The 26873-nt window shown below is 38.6% G+C and overlaps 1 protein-coding gene and 1 pseudogene across 1 annotated transcript; one reads left to right on the top strand and one right to left on the bottom strand.

Annotated features, from left to right (window-relative positions):
• The first annotated feature begins 1089 nt into the window (after positions 1-1089).
• Positions 1090-14382, top strand: LOC119524223 (annotated as a pseudogene).
• Positions 14383-17326: 2944 nt separating this feature from the next.
• On the bottom strand, positions 17327-25948 carry LOC119524086 (A-kinase anchor protein 14-like). Its single transcript, XM_037822746.1, has 4 exons — positions 25861-25948; positions 25675-25766; positions 17944-17996; positions 17327-17411 (listed from the first exon to the last, which is right to left on the bottom strand). The coding sequence occupies exons 1-4, from the start codon at positions 25946-25948 to the stop codon at positions 17327-17329; spliced, it is 318 nt and encodes a 105-aa protein (XP_037678674.1).
• Between the last annotated feature and the right edge of the window lie 925 nt (positions 25949-26873).

Below are 26873 nucleotides of genomic sequence, written 5' to 3' on the forward strand. Positions count from 1 at the left end.
AACCAAGCACATGCCATTCAATTTTCTGTTAATCACACCGTTATATAAAACAGCAACACGGAAGGGGAGCAAATGATTGTTGTACACACTGAATTACTTTGCATGGTCTCATTTGAGATCACTGGTGTAAGAATCTTGACTTTTTTTTTTACATTTGGAAACATGGAATAAAAACGAAAATAAATTGTTTTGTGTTTCTTCCCTAAAAAGGGGGGTGGGGTGGAGGAGCACTAACCATTAGCCATATATTGTTGGGCTGGCATAGCATGGGACTAGTTTAAAAGGCTGGGCAAGGAGGGGGTTACAATTTCCTTTTCCTGAGGCACATTGGTGGAGACTACAAACTTATGAGATGGGTGGCTGGTGATAAATGTACAATTTTTCTCTGGGCTGCAAACTTAATTGAAGTATATCAGGCTCAAGTCATTAACACAGAACTTGTGCCCTCTAAGCTAACTTAAGTGGTAAGGGGCATAGACAACGGAGCTCATCACCAATCTCGATAACCTCTCCTTATTTTGTTTGGGCTTGAAAAGAAAAAACAAATATATGCATACATATATAAACAAATATAACATATATACATACACATATATAAGTATTTAACTTTATATGTATGTATAAAACTTGAGTACACATACGTTATATATCATACATGCACATGTATTTTATACAGACACACGCACTCAGAAAGCACCTGAAACAGAAGCGGAGTTGGCTGTCTTGTTGATACAGCCACTCTGTGAAATGTACTCTGTGGCCCCCTTGAGGTATTTCAAGTTCAAGGTTGAGAAAAGCCGCGGTCTTCTGTCCGTTTCAGACTAGAGGAACGTCATGCAGAACTGAAACGATGAACGGAACCGGTTGCTCCACCGGCTTGTTTACATAGATACACACATACCTTCCTTTCGGCGGGAGACCTACTGGGCCTGGGGAAGGGTTTTGCTGATGTACCCGGAACTGCTTCCAAGGTTTCCTCCACTTTGAGCTGTTGCGACCCGTGGGTTCTCGGAGCGAAGGCGATTGAGATCTTCCCAGGGTCGCAAGAGCGCCCCCTTCTTCCGTGGCTTCGGGAACTCAGCGGCCGCGATGGCTGAGGTGTCCCGCTTGCGCAGCCCGGAGGCAGATGCCTTGGGCTCCACGAGAAAGCGTCGCAGTTCGTCGAAGAGTCCAAAGCCCAGCAAAGCCGCCCGCTCCCCGCGGAGCCGCCGCTCGCGCTCGCGCTCTTGCCCTGGGTCCGGGGACCGGAATGGCTTCGGGCATCAGCTGGGGGGCCTCAGCCAAGGCTCCCGAAACTATTTCTACCGCTCCCGCTCGCGGTCTTGTTCTCGAGAGCGCCCTTCTGGTCCCCGGGGCACCCCCTTCTCTTCAGCTTCCTCGTCCGCTTATTATGGCGGCTACTCTCGTCCCTACGGGGGCGGTAAGCCGTGGCCTAGCCTCCTGGACAAGGAGAGGGAGGAGAGCCTGCGGCAGAAGTGAGTGAGAAGACCGCACTTTCTCTTGCACGAGCCCACCTGCCTTCGGAGCCTGCTTCACCTGTCATCTCGCTTTTGACCGTTAGCATTTCGCTCCTTCTCCCTACCTTGCGCCTGTCTCCATCCCTTCAAAACACCCGTGTTAAACCCTTATTCGTCCTTTTCCTCCCTTACGTTCTCATTTATCCTCCATCCTCTGGTCTATTCATGCAGTGCCCTGGTCTCCTTCCACCTCCTTTCACTCCTAGCTTGGGGTAGACACGGGCAGAAGACCTAGTGGAATTATGGCATTGACTTCTGTTGTGTCGTTATCTTTCTTTAGCATGGTTTTATTCCCCACTTGACTGAGGTCATGGAAAGGAGGAGACCTACTTTATTCATCACGGAGTTCACAGTGCCTGACATTTAGTAGGTGCTCAACGGCTGCTTGTTGAATGAATGGACAAGTCTGAGATGATAACAGGATGTATAATTGTAAGTGTTAAGAGTTTAAATTGGAGAGAAGGAAAACCTTTCTATGAGAAAAGACGATTGGATGAATATAGGAAAAGTGATTTGCTAAGCCATGGATGAGGCTACCTTGAGAAAAGTCACGTTAAGGAGTCTCACTCCTGACTGAAGAATGAGGCAAGGGTGAGAGCAGGTGTCCTCTAATGAGAGTGCGTATTGGAGTGGAAAAAGAAAAATGGATGGTTTAGTAAGGAGTAGGGAAAAGGATTATAATTATTGCTGTGTAATTCTTAATATTATCTAATCTTTTTTTTAGTTAGGTTGTGTCAGGCACCATGCTAAGTGCTTTACATGCAGTGTGTTTTTTTATTAATGAGAAAATTAACAGAATTACAAGCATTGAGGGGCGGGTTAAAGTTCCAACACTTGGGAGATGTCTTCATGATTCTTTTTCTTCCAGCAGTAGGAGGTAATAAAGCATAGTGATGAAGAGGTCAGGCTCCGGAATCAGACCACCTGAGTTTGAAGCTGTGCTTTGCCACTTAATAGCTGTGTGACTTTGGGCAAGTTACTTAACCTCTCTGAGCTTCATTTCTTCACCTTTAAAAAAGGGATAATATTACAAAGGCTTTTAGGCCTTTGTAATGGCTTAGTGCCTGGAACGTAATAAACATTACCTAAGTGTTAGCTATTTGTGTTTCTTGCCTGGGAGCAGAAACAGTAAAAAACAGTCCTGAGTTAGGCTGGAGACATACCTGTCCAAGTTAAGTTTCTCAGAAAAATATCCCCAGTCTGTTTCAGTAAAAAAGCGAACAGCTGATTGCAGAATCCTAACCAAAAGATGTAAGAATGATGTGGATTAAATTTGCATTTGTGCATTTAGAAGGTAAGTAACTTAAGAGAACAGATGAAGCCAGGTAGCAACAAGGATGAGGACAGGACTGGGTACCCTTTCCCATCTGTCAGGCATCCTTCTTGGTATACTTATATATTCCAAGGATGTTTATAAGTATGTTTCCTTTTAGATTGTCTGCTTCTTGAAGTGAGAAACTCTCTGAGTCTGACTCAGCATACTTATAATAACCTTTTCCCTGAAAAAAGAAGTAAAAAATAATTTATTCAAACAATCAAACCAGTTCTATTTATTTTGTAAGGATTTTTTTTAATGGAGCAACATGGTGGTAAACTTTGAGGCCTTTTCCCTGAAAAAAGAAGTAAAAAATAATTTATTCAAACAATCAAACCAGTTCTATTTATTTTGTAAGGATTTTTTTTAATGGAGCAACATGGTGGTAAACTTTGAGGCCTTTTCCCTGAAAAAAGAAGTAAAAAATAATTTATTCAAACAATCAAACCAGTTCTATTTATTTTGTAAGGATTTTTTTTAATGGAGCAACATGGTGGTAAACTTTGAGGAATGAAGCCTTAGGGTTTGTTGTTTTTTTTTTTCAGTTTATGAGTAACAGCAAAAATTAAAACACTAGAAACCACAAAGAATTTAAAACAAAACTTGAAAAAAGTTTTAATGTCCTCCAAAGGAAAGATAGACAATGTACTCCTTTTCCCAAAAGGAACTAATGGAAAAGCAGAGAAAGGAAACAAACCCTGTATATCAGGTACAACTTTTGTCACTTAGAACTTGTCTTTCATTTTCAGATTTCCCTTTATTTTCCACTGCTAATGCTTCATTTTTATTGTCTTTGTTAATTCCTGGGTTTCTGAAAACTGATGGTCTCACCAAATTGAAAGGAACTTCTCTCTCTTTTCATAAATAGATATAAAGTTATTTCTAAAAGTAAACTAGTTGCTGTCACATATTGCAGAAGATGAGATGAGCAATTAGGAGCTATGTCATGCATTTGGCAGAAGGGATGTACTTGACAACCTCCCAAACTGCATTTCTGATCCTGCTGCTCAGGCTGTCTGTTGTCTGTGCTATTTGATAGTTCTGTCAGAACATGAAATCCCACGTGTTGAGTTTACATTTCCACCAAATTTTTATTAAAGTTTGGAAAGTAAAGTGAAAATAGGACTTAACTGGATTCCTGTTGAATTGGATTTTATGTTTATGAAACAGAATAGAACTATTGTCTTATGATTTATATGCCTATATCTTCTAGGAGATTAAGTGAAAGGGAGAGGATTGGAGAATTGGGAGCGCCTGAAGTATGGGGACTTTCTCCAAAGAATCCTGAACCAGAGTAAGTGGTTATTATTCTTAGTTGGCTTCCCTTCTAATGTGGTGAATCGCTTTTCTCTTGCTGATTTCAGAATTCTCTTTTTATCATTGACATTTGATAGTCTGATTAGTATGTGTCTTGGAGTGGTTCTGTTCAGCTTTATTCTGTTTGAAGTAAGTTGCACTGCTTAGATATGCATATTTATGTGTTTTTTTTAAAGAGTTGGGAAATTTTCAGCCATTATTTCCTCAAATATTCTTTCTGCCCCTTTTCCCTTCTCTTCTTCTGGGACACCCATGACACATATGTTTGTGCACTTTGTGTTGTCGATCATTTCCTAAGACCCTGTTTGAATTTATCCATCCTTTTCTCTGTCCTTTTGTTTGTTGGAATTCAAATGCTGTCATCCAGCTCATTGATCCTTTCTTCTGACTCTAAATCTGCTGTTGTATGCTTCTCGTGTTTATTCTAAATTTCAACTGTTGTGCCTTTCATTCTCATAAGTTCTGTTATTTTTCTTTGTATGCTTTCAAATTCTTCATTATGCTCACCTAATGCCTTTTTAATAGCCTTTATCTCAATTGCCATCTACTTGAATTGATTTAGGAGATTCGTTTGAACATCTTTGATTAGTTGTTCTAAATTCCGTATCTACTCTGACTTTTTAATTTGTTCCTTTGGGCCATATCTTCCTGTTTCTTAGTATATCTTGTAATTTTTTGCTGCTATCTGGGCTTTAATTATCTTGATGGTTTTTTCCTGAAGGTTGGTTTCTCTCTCTTGTCTAGGATTTTGTCATTGATTGGGATTTTGTTAAGGAGTGTCTTTGACAGTTGTTTTGTCTGTTTCCCAACGAAAACAGGACCAGGTACCCAAACTGGGGGCACAAACCACATACAAAGAGTCCTGGGGAGAGGGTCAGGAAAGACTCCCAAAAGCCTTTTTTTTCCTTCCACTTGCACTTTCCTGGCCTGCCCAGCAGCTGGCGCTCTTCATGCAACCTCCTTGACAGTTCCTTGAAAGTGCACTTTCCTGACCTGCCCAGCAGATGGTGCCATTTGGCAATTAACCTATTCCTCTTAGCCCTGTGGAGGGAGACTATTTTTGGCCCTTTGCCAGTTCCATCCCTGACATGGTTGAAACAGTGGCATGGCAGCAAATGACTGGGACAGGCTAGAACAGTGGGATCCAGCAGTCTAAATTCACCAGCCAGAAGCTGGATCAGTACTGGGCTGTGTCCCCCTCTGTATCTAGGGCAGAGGAATCCCATGGCCATCACAGTCTGCAGCAGCCCACCATGCAAGGAGCAGACCACCCAGTGCTGCTTACCTCGAGGGTGAGGAGTGGGCACCAGGAGCTTGAACAGAATTACTCACAGTCTGTAATGACAGTTTCTCAGTCTTTTCATCCTGCAATTCCTTGGATATTGCACAGAAATTGCCTTGTCTCCAGAGCCCTAGAACAGTTGATTTGGACGGTTTCTGCCTGTCTACTCACTGCTTTGGAGAGAGGAGTGAGCCCTGCAGCTCCCTCCCTAATCCTCCATTTTCCCAGAAGTCCCCCATACAATTCTGTTTAGTTCATTTCAGTCTCCTTATCTCCAGTTTCTTTTGTCTTTCATTATGGTTCCTGTGTCCCTACTCTTGCCCTGTGATTTTTTCTGAGAATATAAATCCTCCATACTGCTTTCGGTTTGCATAGCACTTTGTTAATGATAAATAATTATGCAAATGTAAGTGATTATTAATGTAACTATGGAAGTTGTAGACCCTCAAAGTGTACTCTTACCAAAAAAAATGTCATTATGGAAACATTTTAAGACCATATTTTTATACTCTGTGGTCCTTGTTTGATCACTTCTCCAATTCATAAAACCATTTTCTTTAAATTCAGCTCTGACGAATATACACCAGTGGAGGATGAAGAGCCAAAGAAAAGCGCTACATCAGCTTCTACTTCAGAAGGTATTTTTTTTAGTACAGAGGTTTTTTTGGTGGGGGGGTGGAGTTTAAGGAAATATGTTTATAAATAGTTGAATATTAGACTTAGTTTTTACTTAAATTTCCCGTCATCTATTCCTTTTTAGTATTTCAAATACAATAAAATTGATACCCAGAAACAGTTCTTTAGACATTAGTTTTTTATTTATATTTTATGTAGAAGAAAGAAAGAAGTCGTCTAGTCATTCAAAAGAAAGGTCCAAGAAAAGAAGGAAGAAAAAATCATCCAAAAGAAAACACAAAAAGTATTCTGATGATAGTGACAGTGACTCTGATTCTGAAACAGACTCTAGTGGCAAGAAAGCCCACATCATTCATAAGCCTTGTTTCAAAGCTAGTTTTACTTCTTAGAACTTTTTTAGAAGAAATTTCTTAAAAACAATAATAACACCCAAGATTTTTTGAGTGTCCACTGACTTTATGCCAGGCCCCATGTTAAGTGCTCTATATTCATCACTGCTGTTTAATCCATAGAGTAACTACAGGATACACCATACAGATGAGGAAATGGAGGCACAGAGCATGTCATAAGTATCACACCCCAAGGTCACACTGTTAGGATTCAGACCTAAGTAACCTGACTCCAGGTGGGTTGTGCATAGGTTTTACAAGGCATATGGTGCCAAACCAAGCCACATAGGGCTGTGTTAGCCCAGTGAATGTGCCCTTTTGTGTAATTCTCTTAGCCAAAGGGCACCTTCATGCAGTTTTCAAAAAGACTGCTATAAAGTACCCCTTTCAGGCTAGCTACCAGTTTACAGAAGGCACTCCCTCAGGGGTGACATATCACAAAAAGCCACCTTTCTGTGCCCTCTCCTGCCTCATGATTGACAAGAGGTGCCTCCTCTGTGGTTAATACATTACACAAAGGTGCCCTTTCCTATGATGCCATCTGGGTTTTCTGGCCCCCATTGTCACTTTTCTTCCTTCTCACTGCTTAAAGACTGAATCGTCTTAAAACAAAAATCTTAGCATGTCAGTCCCATACTTAAAATCCTTTAATAGTTTTCTATAGCCTTCAGGGTAAAGTTCACACATACTTGATCCCTCTCTAATCGTGTGTAACCTGTTACTCTGTTTAACCATCCTCTGATGTCTGAGAACAACTTCCTATTTTTTTCCGTATTCCTCTTGACTCTGTTATATGGTACAGAGAGTCCCTCCACCTACAATACTAGTCTCTCCCTCCACCCAGCTTGGCTTACTCATTTCAACAGTGAGCATTACTTTTGTAATAAAACTGATTTTAAAAAGAACTAAGGTAAGAGTCGCCTTTTTTTGGTCAACCATTTTTTACCCACCTTTCCCAAATCAATTTGAGTTTGAGACCCTTCTGTACACCCAGAACACTCCATGCTTTTTTGTCACTCCGCATTCTGTTTATCTCTTTACTTATCTGTCTCCTCCAGTAGATTGAGCTCCTGGGAAGAGCTCAACACAACACACACAAATGTTTTTAGTTTTTTGTTTTTTCATTATGCAAATCTTCAAACATTCAGAAAAGTAAAGAGAATAGTATAATTTATATCATATACTTATCACCTGGATTTAACAGTTTTTAGCATTTTGACATAAATGTTTCAAATATGGGTTTTTTGCCAAGGTATTCAAGATAAATTATAAATGTCATCACACTTCAACCCTGCATATTCTGTATGAATCTCTAAAAAATAAGGACATTTTCATATTTAACCATAATACCATTATCTCACACAATAAAATAAAAAATAATCCCCCTATATCATCTAATACCTAGTGTGAATTTAATTTCTGTGATCCCAGTGTCTAGCATAATTCCTGAAAAATAGCAATAAATGGTTGACTGAATTAATTTCTCTATAGCAACAAATGGGACAGCAATAGGATATTTATCTACTCAGAGGTATTTGGGGGATAGTAACTTTTTTTTTCAATTTGCAGATGAAGACACGGAAAGGAGAGCAAAGAAAGCCAAGAAAAAGGAAAAGAAGAAGAAACACAGATCGTCAGTTTTTTTTTTCCTTTAATTTTTATTAGGGAAAAGTTCAAATGTATATAAAGTTATTGAAAATAGTGTAATGATACCCCATGTACCCATCATCCAGCTTGAACAGTTATTAACTCATAAGCCATATCCATCCTCCCCCCCAATTATTTTGAAACCAGTATTAGATATCATTTCATCCATTAAAAATTCACCATGTTTCTCCAGAAGACAGGCACTCTTTTTTTAAAAATATAACCATAATGCCATTATCATGCCTAAAAAATTAACAGTAATTCCTCAGTTTTCATCAGTTTTAATTTTACACAGTTCAAATTAGGATCCAAGTAATGTTCATAAATTGCAATTGGTTGATATGTCATGTCTGTTAGATCTCTTTGAACCAGTAGGTTCCCTTTCTTCTTTGTTCTTGTAATTTATTTGTTGAAGAAACCAGATCATTTGTCCTGTAGAATTTTCTGCACTGTGCATTTTGCTGATTGCATTTTTATGGTGTCCCATAACATGTTCTCTGTCCTCTCTATTTCCTATAACTTGGTAGTTAGGTCTAGAAGTTTGACAAGGTTCAGATTTGAGTTTTTGGAAGAAATATTTCATAGGCAGTGCTGTGTACTTCCATCAGGGGGCAGATCATGTCTGCTTGTCTCTTTTGTCATATTTACAGCCGTTCATGGTCATTACCTTGATCCATATTGCATTAGGGATTGCAAAATGGTGATGGTCTAATTTTGTCATTCATTTATTAGGTGGAATAATTGTATAAGAGAAGCTTACCCTCATCAGCTGTTTAGTTACCCTGAAGTACAGTTTGTAAAGGAAAGACAGGATAATTAACTTTGCTTTATGAGTTTTCAAAATAATGAGTTGGTTTTCTAATGTCCTCCAAAGGCTACAAATGCTAATGAGATGTATTGTTTTTGTATCGTGATGAACCCAAGGATTTAAACCTATTTTACTTATTTTAATCCATTCCTTTTAAAATTATCGATGCTCCAATTGATGAGTTCTTTAACTGCTTTGTTTTGTTCATCTTTCTGCAACATGAAACTGTATTTCATTGTTTTCTGTAGTTATCTTTTTTCTAGTGAAATATGATTTGAGTTCTTCTCTAACAAGTTTGAATATACTGGAATTCAAATCATTTTAATTGGACTTTCTCTGCACTGTCTTGAAAAAATAAGACACCCTTTAACATGGAAATAATAGGTAAATTTGTATCAAATTATAATCACTACAGGAAGAAATACAAGAAAAAGAAATCTAAGAAGAATAGAAAAGAAACCAGTGATTCAAGCTCTAAAAATTCCCAAGAAGAGTTTCTGGAGAATCCCTGGAAGGATTGATTAAGTAAGTTCCTCCAAAAGACTTTGACTCAGAGCAGATGAAACATTAAATTAACCACTTAGTCAAAATTTTAATGTTTCTGAACATCTTTTGTGGAGAACCTGAAGAACCCTCAGATTTAATTGGACCAGACGCTCCAAAAACACTTGCCTCTCAAGATGATAAACCTTTGAAGTAAGTAGTAGTGTATTTACAGTATCTAAAATACCTTCCAAAAATTATAACCCAAACTTAACCTTGCCAGCCTCATCTCCCTCTGCTCTCTTGTGCTCCAGCTAAACTGGGACCACTAAAAGTTCCCTGTATTGACTGTGCACTTTCCTACTTTTGTGCCTTGTTCAGCTCGTTTCTTCCCCCAACATGCCTTCCCTTCTCTTCCCTGCCCTCTTTTCCCTTCCCTGCCACCACTTTCTTCCTGTTAAAATCCTTACCATCTGTATTCCAGTTCTCTAGGGAAACAGAACTGACAGGAGATAGATAGATAGATAGATAGATAGATAGATAGATAGATAGATAGATAGGCAGACAGACAAATATAGAGATACATGGATGTATAGTAAATATTATGAGATTTTTCTATAGGAATTGGCTCATGTGACTATGTCGATGAGCGAGTACAAATTCCATAGGGCAAATTGCAAGATGGGAATTCCAATGAAGGTTTTCCATGAATTCCCCATGAGAAGTTGGCTGGCTGAAGTAGAGATGGGAATTCTCACTTTTGACTGCTTAAACAATCACTTCTGATTGGATGAGACTTCTCTTATTGTTGAAGGCAATCTCCTCACTTGATTGTGGATATAATCAGCCATAGATGCAATCAAGTTACTGATGCTTTAAGTCCACAGAATACCCTCATGGTAACAATCAGGTCAGTGCTTCCTTGGCTAAGCACCTGGACACCATTACCTGGCCAAGTTGACACATGAACTTAACCATCACACCATCCTTCAAAGCCCTTTTCAAAAGGAGGGGGCATATGTGATTTCCAACACCTTCCTTCCACAATTACATGTGATTTCTACCCCTCTTTAATTCTCACAGAATTTTCTATTTCTTTTAATATATTCTAGCTTGAATTGCAGTTCTATCCTTATTAACTGGTAAAATCCACAAAGACAGAGACTATTTTTTATTGAGCTTTGAGTTTTATTAAGTATGAGTTTGATAGGTACTCAAGAAGCACTCAGTTAATTGAATGAAGAGATAGTAGCTTTTAAAGTCCCCTTGAATGAAAGGTAATAGATAATTGTTACTTTATAGCATTCTTATTGATTATAAATCTAGAAAGTATATAAATTTGAGGTGTATCATTTCTTTACTATTTTTTAAAGGAATGAATGGAAGGGGATTTAGCTGGAAGCAGAAGCAATAAAGGTGTTACCTATAGGTCTAAATTAATCCATAACCTGTAAACCAGAAATCTACACTCACTAACATTAATCTTTTGTTCTTCCAAAGTATCTCTGCATATCTGGGTTAGTTATATAGGTCACAGTGCAGTGTTCACTAATTTAAATAAAATAATTCACATTGGGTACCTCCCAGCAAGCTACTGCCCAGCACTGCTATCCCTATTATTTTCAGAGAGAAAATGGTTTTTTTGTGCTTTCTTTAGATGATGGTCTTTTTATATTGAGAAAGCTGATGAACCTTTTCTGAATTACTTTGTAGCTATGGCCATGCTCTCTTACCCGGTGAAGGTGCAGCTATGGCTGAATATGTAAAAGCTGGAAAACTTACCCCCTGAAGAGGTGAAATTGGCTTGACAAGTGAAGAAATTACATCATTTGAATGCTCAGGTTACGTGATGAGTGGTAGCAGGTATGTTCTAGGCATTGAGGTCAGTTTCCATGATTAAATCTTTTCCTTCTTTTTTACTACCAAAGGATATTTTGGTGACTGAGTTTCATTAAGAAAACATTCCTAATGAAAGATAGAACATGACTGTTGGCTTAATGTGTGTTTTATTGTTATAAATATGATTGTCTAAAATTCTAAGTATATATGCAACTCAATCTCAATTTCTGCTCTATCTCCAACTTCAAGGACTCACTCTTTCCAATGTTCTTTCCCACTTGATATTTTGGTACAGATATTTTATCCTCTGGAGGATATAGTTAAATATAGTTAAATTCAGCTATTTATCACTGCTCCATGAGGAATGTGGCATTTTGATAGTTAGAGAAGCATTTTCATATGATGGAGTTTCCTGGTTTCTGAGTTTGCTTCCAGTTCTCTGTAGACTCAGGGGTTCTGAGAATGAATAGCAGAAAAGGATTATGTCAGGCATCAGGTTCAACATGGAAGAATGAATATAAAATTAGGAAGAGAAAGCAAGGTACCAGGAAGAACCAGGAGAGTGAGCTTATAGAGCATCAGGACTAATACCAAATTGAATTTTTATTTTTTAAAAATGTTATGAACTTTTTTAAGTAGGTAAATATTTTAAATGAAATTGGAGGCAAATATTTACAAAACCCCTGAAACACCTCCAGAATCTTGGGATTCTGAGGACCAGCATTTGAAAACATTGTACTGGAGAAGCATTGTACTGGAGGACAGTTAGATAAGAAAAAAGAAATTAGAGGTTTATGGATTGGAAAGGAGGATATAACACTCATTCTTTGTGAATGATATGATTGTTTACATAGAAAAACCTAAAGAATTTTCAGATGAATTACAGATTATAGTAGCTTTTACCAAATGGTTGGACATAAGATTAATACATGAAAATCAATTGCATTTCTACATACCAGCAACAAACACCTAAAAAACATAATTAAGTAAAAGGAAAACAACATGTATAATAGTGCCAGAGAATAGGAATTACTTAAGAATAGACTTTAACAAATACCTCTACAGGAAAATTATAAAACATTAAGAGAAATTTAAAAAGATGTAAATCAATGGAGAGATATCAGGTTCAAGGATAGGAAGACAATATTGTAAAGTTGTCAGTTCTTCCCAAATTGATCTGTAAATTCAATGCAGTTCCAGTCAAAATTACAACGTGGATTCATGGAACTTCATAAGCAGTACTACATAGTAAGAATAAAGGGCCAAGAATAGCCAAGGCACTTCTGAAGAAGAAGAGTAAAATAATGACACAAGGACAGAGCCATGCATGTGTGGAACTTTCATATATGAAAGAGATGGCATGTCGAATCAGTGAGGAAAGAAGAAACTATTCAATAAATAGAGCAGGGAAATGGTTATCCATTTGGAAAAAGATGAAAGCAGATCCCTGTATCATACCATATATAAAAATCAATGCAGCTAGATTAAAGATGTAAATGTCAAAAACAATTTTAACCCTCTCAATAGAAAATTTGGGCAGATATCTTTTAGACCTGGGGGTGGAGAAGTGTATCTTAAAGAAGACATGAAATGTGCTAACCATAAAATAAAATATTGATAAGTTTGACTAGATAAAAAATAAGAACTTTTGTTCATCAAAAGGGACCTTAAAGAAAGTAAAAAAGACAAGTTACAAGCTGGAATAAGAGCTTTAAAAATACACACAGCTGATAGTATTGAGAATATTTAAAGAATAGCTATAACCACCACCACCACTACCACCAATGGGAAAATGATACAAACAGGCATTTGTCTAAAGAAGAAATTCATGTGACCAGTACACAAAAAGATGTTCATCACTGGAGGATGTAAAGACCATAGTGAAAAATCATTTTACACCCATTTGATAGACAGAAGTTCAAAATTCTAACAATACCAAATGTTTGATAGGATAATGGATCTCTAGAATCTCTTAAATATTGCTAGTGGTAGTGTAAGTTGGTACAATCTCTTTGGAAAACAATTTGGCATCATTTTGTAAAGGTGAGAGCATTCATATGCTTTCCAACCCAGCAACACCATACCCAAGAGAAAATCTTTTCCATGTGCTAGGAGATGTGTACATAGATGTTTATTACAGCACCATTCACATAGCACTTTCTTGTGTTAGACAGACTGCTCTACTCATTGCACCCTGAGCAACCTAACTCATTTCCTTGATTCTCCATCTTGCCATTCCCCTACCTCTGGATCAATTTGAAATGATTCTCCTCTCTTCTCCTTACCCAGTTTTCTCCATTTTTCTAGACTTTGCTCAAGCCTTATCTTGAACTGACTCTGTAGGATTGGGCATATATGTATACATATAAAAGAGGCAGATTTTCATGAAATTTTCCAACTAAGTGAATAGACCTTTTGAAGACGATATAATAGTCTCCCTCTGCCTTCACCCCTGTACTTTCTTGATTTGGCCCCTGTGTTAAATCTCATCTGTCTTTTCTTTGAGCCACTACTAGATTCTAAAGAAGTTAAATCCATTCACAAAAGGTCCTCTTCAGTTGTAGATTTAGACTTGGTTCTTTGGGTAGTATGGTAAATTAGAGCCTCCTTGATTGATAAAAAGTTAATCTTTCATCTGTCCTATCCCACAAAGGCAAATGGATATATCACCTTGGAAATTTAATAATTTGCCTGTTCTACTGGAAACAGTGGAACTAGACTTATGCCCTTAGTATTTGAAATGAATGGTATTCACTATGTTGACAACATCAGAGATCATTATTTGAATACTAGAATCAAGGGACACATTGGCAGATTACTTGAGTGATCTTTTGAAAATTTAATTCATTTAAAAAGACACGGTTTCTATTTGTAAACTTTTTAAATAGACCATTCTGTATAAACAAACAATTAGTGAGGAAGTGCTATGAGAATAATTATTGAAAAATTAAGCCAAAAATAAAATTATCTCCAGGCATTGCCAAATGGAGGCTGTGCGACTGCGAAAAGAGAACCAGATATATAGTGCTGATGAGAAGAGAGCCCTTGCATCCTTTAACCAAGAAGAGAGACGTAAGAGAGAGAACAAGATTCTGGCCAGTTTTCAAGAGATGGTATACAGAAAGACCAAAGCAAAGGATGACAAATAAGGATTTTCTGGTGGTTCAGACATTTTTAACAACTAAAAAGAAAGTTTGGGTTCCACGCACACATACAAAATGATTATTATGATCTGAAAAAGCTTTATAGTGCTACTGTGCCTTCTATTTAATTCTTTCTGTCCTTCAATAAAAAGCTGCTCATTGATACAACTTTAATAAGTTCTTTAGGTGTTTTGGGATTGACCATAATAACTTTCTGGTTAAAAAATCCAAATTATGAATGACATCCTCCTGAATTGGGAGAGGTGTCATGGAGAGAAAGTGTCAATGAGATGAGAAACTTAAATCTCACACCATGAGACAGTGCTATGATTAGCTCTACATGATGCCCCACCCACCCACCGACACACAGTGGAACTTGTGGGAAATAGGTATTCCTCTGTTTTGCATGTATTATAAATGGACTTGATAGAAACATACAGGAAGCCACTTTTGCCAACCAAATGAAAGCATTACTAGAAAAGGCAAATCTGGAATTTGAAAATTGACTTGTGTAATATAGTATATAGTCTGCCCTAAATATGATGTTTTCGGGGTTTAGTCCCTACCTCCACCCCAAAACCAAAAACTAACCAAAAAGTGAAGTTGAATTGAATTGAAAATGTGAACATTTGTTTTTTAGAATTCTTAATAAGTCACTTAAAAATAGTTCTTTCAAATATAAAATCTTTGGAAGGCTACTGTTGTGCCGATATAAGTACGTACTTTGATGATAGTACAACATCTAAAAAGAATGGGAGTCAACTATGGTCAGGAGTTTGATAGGGGAAAATATAATGAAGCAGTATTTTTACTTAGTTTCATAAGGATGAAGCTAATGTGATATTAAACATTTTTAAGTCCACCCTTTATATAATAAGCAGATTTCATTTTAAAAATTGTTAAGCCTTTCAGTTTATTCTTTTACATCTGTCATTTAGTTTCATCTTTAATGTTATGTAGAATCCCCTCACTTTATCAGTTTTATATGGCTATTATTGACTTTTAAGTTTGGGAGAAGTGAAAGATTGTGGGACTATGAGATCACAGTCTTTTTCCTTCCCTTATTTTGTTCAATTTTAGTTAGGTCATGTAGTGAAGGGGGAGAGGCAAATGGAAGTTTGGGCTATTTTTATTAAGGTTGTTTCGTGCAGCATTATTGTATGCCTAGGATAAGCTTAAATTACGTGGGTAGTGGGGAAGTTCTGACTATGCCTCTCTCCTTGTAATAGCTTAAAGTGTTTTCTTTTCCCAAATTTTTTAAATAAGGCATTCATGTTTCAAAGTACAGTTCAAAACTTTTACTGTTTAACCTATATTCTAAGAAATGTCTACCTTTAACCCACATTTAGCAACATTTTTGACCCCTGAATTCAAAGTGATTTCCATTATCTATACCTAACCATAGTTGCTGCCTAGCCTAACAAAACTGTCGTTTCCAAATGTGAAAGGAAACAAGGTCCGAAACTCATGAGTCTTAAGTCGTCTACTTCCCTGTATTACAAAATCGAAATTTTGTAATCCCCATTTAAAGATTTTATTCTCTAAGAACATTTTTTTTGTTACTGGTTTCTAGAGACTGAATAAGTGTGTTCTCTTATTTTCAGTATGTGAGATAGTTTAAATAAAACAATTTTGGGTATATATGAATATTGTGAATTTTCATTTGACTTTCCTGCCTCTTGCCTCCAGAGTATAGATGATCAATAAATGCTTGTTGAGTAAATGAAAGAAAAAATATTAATTTATTTCAGAACTTTACCATTTATTTCATCAGGATTTGTTAGGGAAAGATCTACCAAAGGTCAGCTTCAGTAGCATATTCTTTGGGAAAAAGGAAGGAAGAATAAAAGGGCTAAAGTATTTTCTTTTCAGCTCATGAGAATTGCTGCTTAAAACTGGTTAGTCACCTGAGTCATAAGTCAAATGCTAGGGCTATTGTATTTTAAATATATTCTTTATTCTCCAAGGAGACTTAACTAGTTTCCTACCACCTTGCCTCCTTATGTGTTGCTTTGATAGGATTTCCTGTTTTCTATTTATTGGACAAATGTAACACTTAAAAATAGAAAGAAAGAAAAATTACCCACAGTCCTACAAGCCTAATACATCAACTGTTTCCAGTGAGCTGTGTATTCCTTTCCAGTACTTATTTATGTAAATACATATTCAGACGTATTTATAAGTAATCACTCATAGTGTAATAGTGTAATGTAATTTTGTCTTTGGTGTTTTAAAACTTTGCAGCTAGGCAAGACAGCCTCACAGGAGTGGTAGGATTAAGTGATGATATGGTATGAGGATGGGGAGAAGACAACAAATAAGTAAGGTTGGTGACTGAACCCATCCCTGTTTCAATACACCCAATCCTCAATCCATCCTGCTGCCATCATGGTTGTGATGGTGTATTGTGGAAGGTAGCATGCCCAGTTTCAAAGTTTCAAAATGTATTAGCAGTGAGCCCTAACTCACAGTAAATGAATGGACCTATGAGTAGGGGAACCTTTCTGACTAGTTAGTTACGTTATAAGCTGTAGAACTGTTGCCATTTTGCTTTTCCCATTTGTGCCCGTTAAAAGGTGTATCTGGCCTAGAGGCTTAGGTTCAGATGAGGGAACAAGCAGCCAAGTGCCAATTTTAGTTTGGGCTGACAAGTGGATTTTAGCAACTCTCTAAACTGAGCTTCTGTATCTGTAACAGTCTGAATGATACAAACAGTGATGGGAAAAACCTTTTAGAAAATAGAAAACAGCTTACTGGTTACTCTGCTAATGTGATGGAAGTTGCGGAATGGAAAATGAATGAATGCAAAAAGTTTATACAGCTGGATTGTGTGCCACAGATTTATTATTCAATAAATATTCTGTGGATTGATGTGCAGTATCTTATTTTTAATGCATTCTGATTAGAAATCCAATCCTAAAACATTCCTTAAGACTAGAACACAATTTAATTAGAAGGTGATTGACTCCATTAAAACATGTTTGGCATCAGTAATGTCTCTCAGCCATTTTTCTCGAAAGCGAGTTGTTCCTGGTCTGCAGAGGAGGAAAAACAAACATACCAAAACTCTTAAAAGCAGACAACACATTGAGCCAAGTTGTTTCCTGTTTACTCTGTTACATTACTAGTAAACAAAAACCCTCTTTGCCAGGGCAGAGTGGGTGGATTGGGGTTGTCTCTTTCTACTCTTTACTGTTCCCTAGACTCGAGCAATGAAGGATTAATGAGCTTATATGTAAAGATTCTGTAAGAGAGCTGCTATACATTATGCATGACTTAATTACATGTGATTTTGAAGTTTCCCATAGAAACAACAGACATGACCCTCAACCTGTTCAGCACCTAATCCTTGAGTTTCTAATCACTGAAAACCTGACACTAAGAAACACAGTTTTCTAGAACAATAGCAGAACCCTACTTTCAGCCCATTGTAATGGGCTAGGTGGGCCAAAGGAGAATAAAAGTGACAGTTATACATGAGACAGCTGTGGCTATGGACCTGCCGAATACCTGGAAAAGGATAACCTTTCCCCTACCCTTTTAAATAAGTCTTCAAATGTTCGTTACCTGTGAATTAATGTATGGGCCTCAAAGACATAAAAGACATCAATGGGTGAATCCTGGGATAAAAAAAGGACAGCTGTCAGCCTAAACCAATCTTACCAACTCTTTTAATTCCTCCATGTCTTCACTTGTTCATATTTATAACTCATGAATTTCTAGAATTCATCTTAGGAATTGGGAGTCTGTAGGTGATAATTCTTTGTCACTTCAAATCTCTGTCCCCCAAAAGATCTTTCTGGTGACAAATACCTTAAGAATCTCCACAAAACTGGAAACTAATCTGGGGAGAGGCTTGTAGAGCTGTGTTCCTGGTTAATAGGAGCCTTGAGTAAGTCATTTACTTGCTTTACATGCTCCAGTGTATTCAACTGACAGTATCTACTTTACCTCTTAGGAATGGCACAAGAATGAAACAGCAATGAGCAAGGTTTGAAAACACTTTTTAAAGCAGCATAAAAATATAGGTTGTAATATCTCAGTGGTCCCCACCCATTCTGCTCTCCAAAATTATATGTGGAATTTTGAGCATGAGCTGTTCAACAAAGCACTGTCTGTGTGGTCTCTGGTCATGGTCTTGTTTGCCTCTACCGGCCTAACTTCCTGAGCTTTAATCTTGCCAGTTAGCAGGACAGCTGATGGTGGGGTATATGGCCAAGAGAAGTGAGATCTCCACATATTTGACCTCTTTTGATTACTCCAGGTTTTAAACTCTAAATAGATAAGAATATAGGATATAGCTGGTTCACTGACTATGCGTCACCTCGTAATCTAATACAAAGCTTTAGAGTCAGGCCAAGCCTCAAATAAGTAACTTTTGTGAAAAGATGTGAAGGCAAAGAGAAAATCACATTTTTTATGACTGCCTTGTTCCAGGCTTCATGCCTGGTACCAGCCTTGCTCCTCTGAGGACCCTTTACCTGCATTCCACACCAGCTATCAAGTCAACATATTTCTTATTCAGTGTCTACCTAGTAGCCAAAAGCAATCATTCTTTCAAGGATTTCATAAGTGTCTACTACTTGCCAGGCCTTGTTTTGCAGTATGACAAAAATTCCTGCCATCACGAAGTTTACATTATGGTGGGGAAGCAGGCAGTAACAAGATAATAAATTATATAGATTATTAGAAGTTAATAAAGTGTTATAAAAGAACAGCATGGAAGGAAATGCAGGGGAGGAGAAGTAGTGAGCCTTGCAGACACCTAGGGAATGAGTGTTCCAGGCAGAGGGAACAGCAACTGCAAAGCTGCTCATTCGAGGAACAGCAAGGTCATCACTTTGGCTAGAGCAGAGTAAGTGAAGGGGAAAGAGTAGAGTGAGAAGGCAGAAATAACAAGGGGCCAGATCACACAAGGCCTTGTAGGTCCTTGCTACTCAAAGTGTGTTCTGTGGAACCGCTGCATCACATCACCTGGAAGCTCATTAGTAATGCAGAATCTCAAGCTCCATCCCAGACCTGCTGAATCAGAATCTTCATTTTAAAAAAGATCCTTAAGTACTTTGTATGCCCTTTAAAGTTTGAGAAGCACTGTTGGAAGTTTGAAACAGAAGAGTGACAAATTCATTTTACAAGGCTCACTGTGGCTGTTGTGTTGAAAAGAGAAATGGCAAGGAGAAGGGTAGAAGCAGAGACTGATTAGGAGCCTCTTGAAATATTCTTGGTGAGAGATGATGGTGTCTTGGATCAGGGTGGTAGAAGTGGAGTGATAGGAAATGGTTGGATTCTGGATGTATTTTGAAGGTAGAGCCAACAGGATTTCCTAATGGACTAGATGCAAGAGATTAGAGAAAAAGAAGGGTTGAGGATGATGGCAGGGAATCTGGCTGTCAGTCAAGATGAGGAAGCCCGCAGGTAGATCAGTTTAGAAATGAAAATCAGAAGTTCAGTTTTGGATACAATAAGTTTGGGATGTTTATTAAATACCCAAATGGGAGAAGTCTGGGCTGGAGATACAAATTTGGGAATCACATGTTATCAGTGATATTTAAAGCCATGAGACTAGATAAGATCACCAAGGAAGTGAATATAGAGAAAAAGGTCCAAAGCCTGCGTTGGGGGATATTTCATATGAGGAGGTTGGTGAGAGAAGAAACCAGTAGTGACTGAGAAGGAATGGTCAGTGAGGCAGGAAAAAAACCAGGAGAGTTTGTTGTTGTAGAAGCCAAATGGAAAAAGTTACATAGAAGAGGGAGTGATCACCTATAGCAAGCACTGCAGATGGGCCAAGAAAGATAAGGACAGAAAATATAACCACTGAGTTGAAAAAAGTGAGGGTCATTGGTGACCTTAACAAGAGAAGCCTCCATTCTCATTAAAGCCTCTTTGAAGGGAGCCGGGCAGAAAAGGAAGAGCTTACAGCAGGTTTGCTTTTGACAATCTTGATGATGAAGTGGACGGCGGCAGTGACTCGTGCCATGGGTCTCCGAGCGGTTGCGACACTCCAGCGTACACAGTAGATGTAGTGGAAGGTGTGAACTAAGTCTTCCCTCCGTACAAACTCAGTGTCGTGCACCCAGCAGTCTTGAAATTCCCAAGTCTGTTTCATAGAAAAATGAAAAAGCACACAAAGAAAGAAAAGCAGTCTTCCATCCAAGTCCCCTAGACAAAGGCAGCGCATGACAGTAGGGGTGATGACCCTGATTCTGGAGTCCATTCCTAACAGTTTTGATTAGCATCAATACTAGAGTCAACTCCCAATTATCTCCAGGGGTGGAGGAGAGAAAAGATGGAGCCGAAATGAAACAAGTGAATAACGCAAATATCACTTGAGATTTGGTTCAGACCTTGTGCCAGACCCTTCCTTGGGAACCAGGTTTGGTTGACCAGGAAATAACAAAGTGCTCAGAACATGTATTCTGCTCACCCATCATAGGAGACTTGAAAGTGTGACTACAAAGTAATGAGGCTGATTTCATAACTTGTTTGCGAAAATCAGACTCACTTCATTGCAGCCATGGGTGGTATATAGAATGAGGTCAGAAGAGGAATGAGTCAGGCAATAGGGTAATTCAGATGCCTTAGAGGGGAACTATTTCCTGTTTGTACTCTTGGAGAATCTTCCCCCTTCCATAGCACAAGTCTTGCTAGTGACGAGACTAGAAACAGAAAACCTTCCCGGGAATAGCTCCCTTTTCTGGACCTATTCTTGGAGTTGACATGGAAATACACAACTAAAGTTAACTGCATTATTAAAAGTACCAGCATTCATTCAGTCCTTCATTCATTAACTCAATATATATAACCTTCAGTCATGTCTATTCTATCCCAGATAGGTCTTGCATTTATCTATTCTCCGTTGCCACTGCCACTTCTTATACTTAAGCTATCATTGTTTCTCACCTGGACTCAGGCAAGAACCTTCTATCTAGGCTCTGTGTCCTCAGCCTCACTTCTCCAAACCATCACTCACACTGAAGCCAGTTTTCTTTTTCTTGAGCACAGCTTCAATAATATCAGCCCAGCTCAAAGACTTTCAGTAATAGGACTGTACAACACAAAGAGCAAGTCCTATTGTAAATGATGGACTGTAGTTAATGGTACTATTATGAAACTGTTCTTTGGTATATGGGAGCCCTGTATTTTCTGCATGAGCTTTCTGTAAACCTGCAACTTCCCTAACTGAAAAAAAAAAAAATTAGAAACTCCCCCTTGCCTGCCAAACAAAATCGAAAGTTTTTTTGCTGTGTCATTTAAGACCTTCCATGTCTGGATATAATAACATCTCTTTCTACTCTCGTGGCTCATACTCCCATCCAACTAAAACTAGTCACTGTTGCTCCACATTTGCACCATGCTTTTAACCGGGCTGTTGTCACTTCTTGGGAAGACTTCCTTCTCATCCCTACTTCGTAAAGTCTTTTTTCCTGAAACCACCACCTCCAAGAAGGCTTCCTTCATCCCTCTTCCAACTAGATGAGATTGCTCACCTTTCCCCTTTGAGCAGTTGTGGTGCTTGTGTCTTCTGTCTCTCTGATGGCACTTGACACTCCACCCTTTATTACAGTCACATGGAGCAATCTTCATTTTACCCTCCAGATTAAAACGTTCTTAGCAAGGCTTACCTATCTGTGAGCCATAATAGGCACTGTGCCTAAAGCCCACAATACATTGAGGGGCCCACAACAATGTTTTCATTTCTTTTTAAAATTAGAAGGAAAAAAGTGAACTTTTAAGGTCAGAAATTATAGTCATCTTTTTTTTAAGGAGGAAAAGGCCCCAAAAGGCAAGAGGGCCTAGGGCCCATGGAAGTCATGATGCAGCCCCGATTCCTAGCACAGGGCTTTGAACCCAATAGGTATGCAACAAATTCAATCCAATTGAACCCCCTTGGGCTAGTTATTGGGACACAGGCAGCCTCTGAATCAAAGAAGAGCCTAACTTAAGATGAAGGTTTACAGAAGGAAGTGGAATAGTCTAACAATCCCATTGATATGGAGTAAGAATGTGGGAGGAGATGACAGAAAGATTCCAGGCCCTCCTTAAATAATTAAAAAAAAAAAATGCTAGCCTTTTGCCTCAGTTTGCTTTATTTCAGAAACTTGTTCCTGATTGACTGTTTCAGTCATCCAGAGACGAGCACTAGACTCTAAATTCTTTGCAGTCAGGAACTATATCTTCTTACTTATATCATTCAGTATTCCTTTTAATGAAGAGCCCAGCTTTACACCTCTTGAGATCCGTTGGAGCGTGACTTTTCATTTTCTAACCTTTCTACATTCTCAGTACACTTTTTTCAGCTCTCATGTTTTCTTCTATCAAATAATCACAGACTTTGCAGATCAGGAATGGTCCTAGGGATCATATCATGAAATCCTTCACTTTGTAAACAAGGATACTGAGGCCTAGAAGTGGGTAAGGACAGTCTAACACAGCAGCTAGTAGTGGTACCCAGGGCTCCTGAGCAGCCGCCTCAGTGTTCTCTCCGCTCCACCAGATGCCTCAATTTGAAAGGAAATTGTTTTCCTTTCCACATGGCTGTATTTGTTTTTCTTTTGTAAACTGATGTAGCCTTAGACACGACATCGAATTCAACTTTTTCCATCAGACACACTCCTCCCATTTTTATCAGTGTGTGGGGAACAGACTTTTATGTAGGTCCAGTGAGTGTATTATCCATGTGTTTTGTCATTTTTACATAACACTGCTTCATATACTCACTTCCAAGAAACAGTATCTCTGGCTACTCTACCATGGATGGCTTAGTCAATCACATATTATTGAATACTCAAAATCAACATTTGCCTGGAAGTATACGCACAAAACTGTTATCAGTGGTAAGTGACCTTTGCAGGAGTAGAACTGTGTATTATGTGGGTGGAGGGGAAACTTCCATTTTCTACTTTGTATCTTGCTGCTCAATGGGTTGCTTATCATATGTTTTATTTTTATTATAAAAATAATTTTAACTGTGTGTTAGGCATTGGGGTTTTCCAATTTTTCTCTTATAAAGAACCCATTTTCATATTCTTGTTGCCAGATGGCATTCCTGAGGAGAATGCACTAATGACTATATCCACAAACACAAACCTTCTGACACCAAGTTTAATCCTTCTTACTCATTTTTGCCAACTTCTTAGCTGGGCACGTTGCAATACCTTAAAATTGTTTGAATTTGCATTTATCACTGATAATAGGACCGTGCATGATTATTTCTGTTTCCTGTTGCATATATTGTTTGCTCAGTTTTAAAATGAATTAGTAAGTGGATTCTGGATATTAATCTTACTGTATTACTTCTTTGTTGATAATGACCTTTTATTATTTTTCCTATTATGGTGGAAAATGTATATCAGATTGGCCTGAGATCAAAACCTCACCCTGCTGCTTAACTGGAAAGATTTTGGACAAATTGTCCAACCTCTCTGAGCCCAGGGTGCCTCATCTGTAAAATGTCTACAGCAGTGTACTTATACATAGGTTTATTGTGAAGTTTAAATGAGACAATCTATGTGAAGTGCTTAACAGTCCTTGACACACAAATAGCATCTTAGTAGATGGCACCTTCTAATTTTACCATCCCCTGCTATGCGGTATACTCTAAGAAATTTGTAAAGTGCCTGAGGAAGCTTTCCACCCAAAGTGCCTGGCACTTAGATGGTAGACCTGACCTCTCTGACTCACTGCATCAGTGGTGCTGGGAATATGTTGATTTGCTGCAATGAGCTTTACAGAGCTTTTACCTTCTCAGCCACCTTCTACTTTCTAAACACCTCTGTCCTCACAACAGCCCTGTGAAGTTGGTAAGACAAATACTTAGCCCTCTGTTTTCATCTGTGATGAAATAATGGTATGGAGAGAATAAATCTGTTCATGTATTCATGATGGAACCTTTACTATGTACTTGATATTGCTAGGGACTTGGACAGAGCAGTGTGAAAAAGTCTCTGAAATCATGGGCCTGATGTCCTGGTGGTGGAAGAAAGTTAATAGGATAAATACATAAATTCTAGTATCTCAGGTGGTGATGAGTGCTAAGGCAGGAAAGGGGGGAGGACTGCATTTTTAGATGAGGTGGCCAGGAAAGGTCTCAGTGAGCAGTGGCATTTTAACAAAGATCTGAAGGGAGGTTAAACAGTGAGACATGAGAATATCTCAGGGGAGAGTGTTCCAGGCAGAGGGAACAGCAAGTGCAAAGGCCCTGAGGCAGTGAAATGTCTGGAAGTTGAGGAGTAGCCAGGAGGCAAGTGTGGCAGGAGTGAAGGACATGAAAGGGGAGAAGGTGGTAAGTGATGAGGTCAGAGCGAAAAGTGGTGGTGAAGGGGGTGGGGGGGTGCTCGGGACACATTTACTCAAAGCAATTAGCTGGCTCCCCAGGGGAAAAATTTCCCCTTTGCTCCCTGTTCTAGTTCAGTCTGATTCAGGAACCCTGGGTGCAGCTGGCAGGGGCCTTAGCAAACCCCAAATGGAGATGTGCTCCAGAGCAGGAAAGCCCAAGAGTAACTAATACTCTGAACCATTCTTCTTCACTGTGCCTGCTGGAACCTGGAAGGAGGGTGTGGAACAAGAAATCCCAGGCCTTGCCTCTTTCCCATCTGATCAGGCCTTCCTAGGGCCCATGAAACTGCCCAGAGAGCAAAGGCTTTGATGGGCTGGCCGGAGGAGCAGAGAGAGCTGGAAACTATGAAGTGGGGGAGTTTTTCTTCACCAATTTCACCTAGTCCGTCACATGGAAACTGTTAAGAAGGGATTTCAAACCATTCTTTATCCATCCTGCCAGTTATCTTTGTCTCCAGTACTGCCAAAGTAACCCATAGGATCAGCCAGATTCAGGCACAGGAGCAAAAAATAAAAGGAATTCATGAGCACGTGCATCTGACTGTGTGGCAGATATATTCCAAAGCTAAATCAAAATGACTTTGGTCCATCTATATCCCCTCTGTTAATATGAGCATTCTAAAGTTGGTGGTAGAGAACACCTATTTGGAGGAGCATCTCCTTTGTTAAGCCACTGGGTCCCCATTTAATGTACCAGCATGGGCAAATTGATTAACTGGAAATAATAGATTTTCCTAGGGTAAGGTACGGTTATGGAGATACAAACACAAGGCAACGTGATTGTGCTTTTCACCTTCAAAGAATATCACACCTTATTTGGAACCCAAGTAGAGACAATATTTACTTGTCACCTTTAATGTCATCTCCTGGGTTTTCTGGGCTTCACACTTTGATCAAACAAGAGCCATTTTGTTGTTGTTCTCCCTCGTGTACCAAGCTGGAGTAGTTCAACTAACTTACTGAAATGAACTCCTCAATTTGCGTACGTCCTGTTTCCACTGTGAATTCACCATGTGTGATCCATTTGATGTTTTTGACAGGGTTTTCAGCTTCTGCAAACAAGGTGTGAATTGGTTAGTTGACTGATAGTATGGAGTTATATAATGAGACAATTTTTTTTTTTAGGCACCCAGTGAGGATCACTACCTTCCACGGTCTTAGTAGCAGCAGAGATGGCATTTTCAGCTAGGGCTAGAGCTAGTTCATCCAATTTGCGATTGTATTCCTTATCCATTGTTGCCTGCTGTGAGGAATGTGTATTCACCTCCATCTTATTCTGACTTTGAATATTTTTAATTGCATCCATTTTCCTTTGCCTAGAAAAAGAAATTCAAAAAGTTACTCTATATAAAGTTTTTTTAAAATTACTCTTTGTATGTGTGTGTGTACATGTATATGTGCATGCATATGCATATGCTCATATACAGACTATCTCACGAAGAGTCACAAGAAACAGGAAACAGTGGTTGCCTCTAAGGAGGGGAATGGTGGTTAGGGGTAGGAATGAGACTTCACTGTGTACCCTCTGTGCTTGGCTGCTCAGATTCTCCGAACCAGGAAGCCTTAAGTTCAAGATGTAGTAAAATGATTCCTAACCTCTTTGGAGTTCTAGCAATATTGATTTCTAGTTGAGCCTTTGATAGAACCCCAACCCCTCCTTTGGGTGACTGAGGGCACATGGATCTTTAAAGATAAAGGAAACTAAAAATGATTGGAGGCGATACAGCATAGTTGGGGTTGGTTTTTCAGTGTATTCTCTTGGGCTGTCCAGATATATAATTATTTCGTCTGCAAGAAACTATCATTTTTACTATCTCTTTTCCTCAAATGTACCTCTCTATAAGTATTAGCATTGGCTAATACTTATAGAAAATGTTAAATGGTAGTGGAGACGAGCATGCTTCTTTTGTGTCTGACTTCAGTGAGCATGCCTTCTGGTGTTACACCATTAAGTATGATACTGGTTTATAGTTTGAGATTTAGCATGTCAAGAAAGTATTCATCTACTCCTATTCTAGTAATGGTTTTCACCATAAATGCTAACTGAAATTGTCCAAATGCTTCTAGCATCTATTGAGATTGTGAAAATTGGGGTTGTCAGGGCTGTGAACAAGAGTTCATCACAGAGCTAGGACTCCTTGCACCTTTTCAATCTTTTG

This window comes from Choloepus didactylus, chromosome Y, assembly GCF_015220235.1.
Source record: "Choloepus didactylus isolate mChoDid1 chromosome Y, mChoDid1.pri, whole genome shotgun sequence".
NCBI lineage: Eukaryota > Metazoa > Chordata > Mammalia > Pilosa > Megalonychidae > Choloepus > Choloepus didactylus.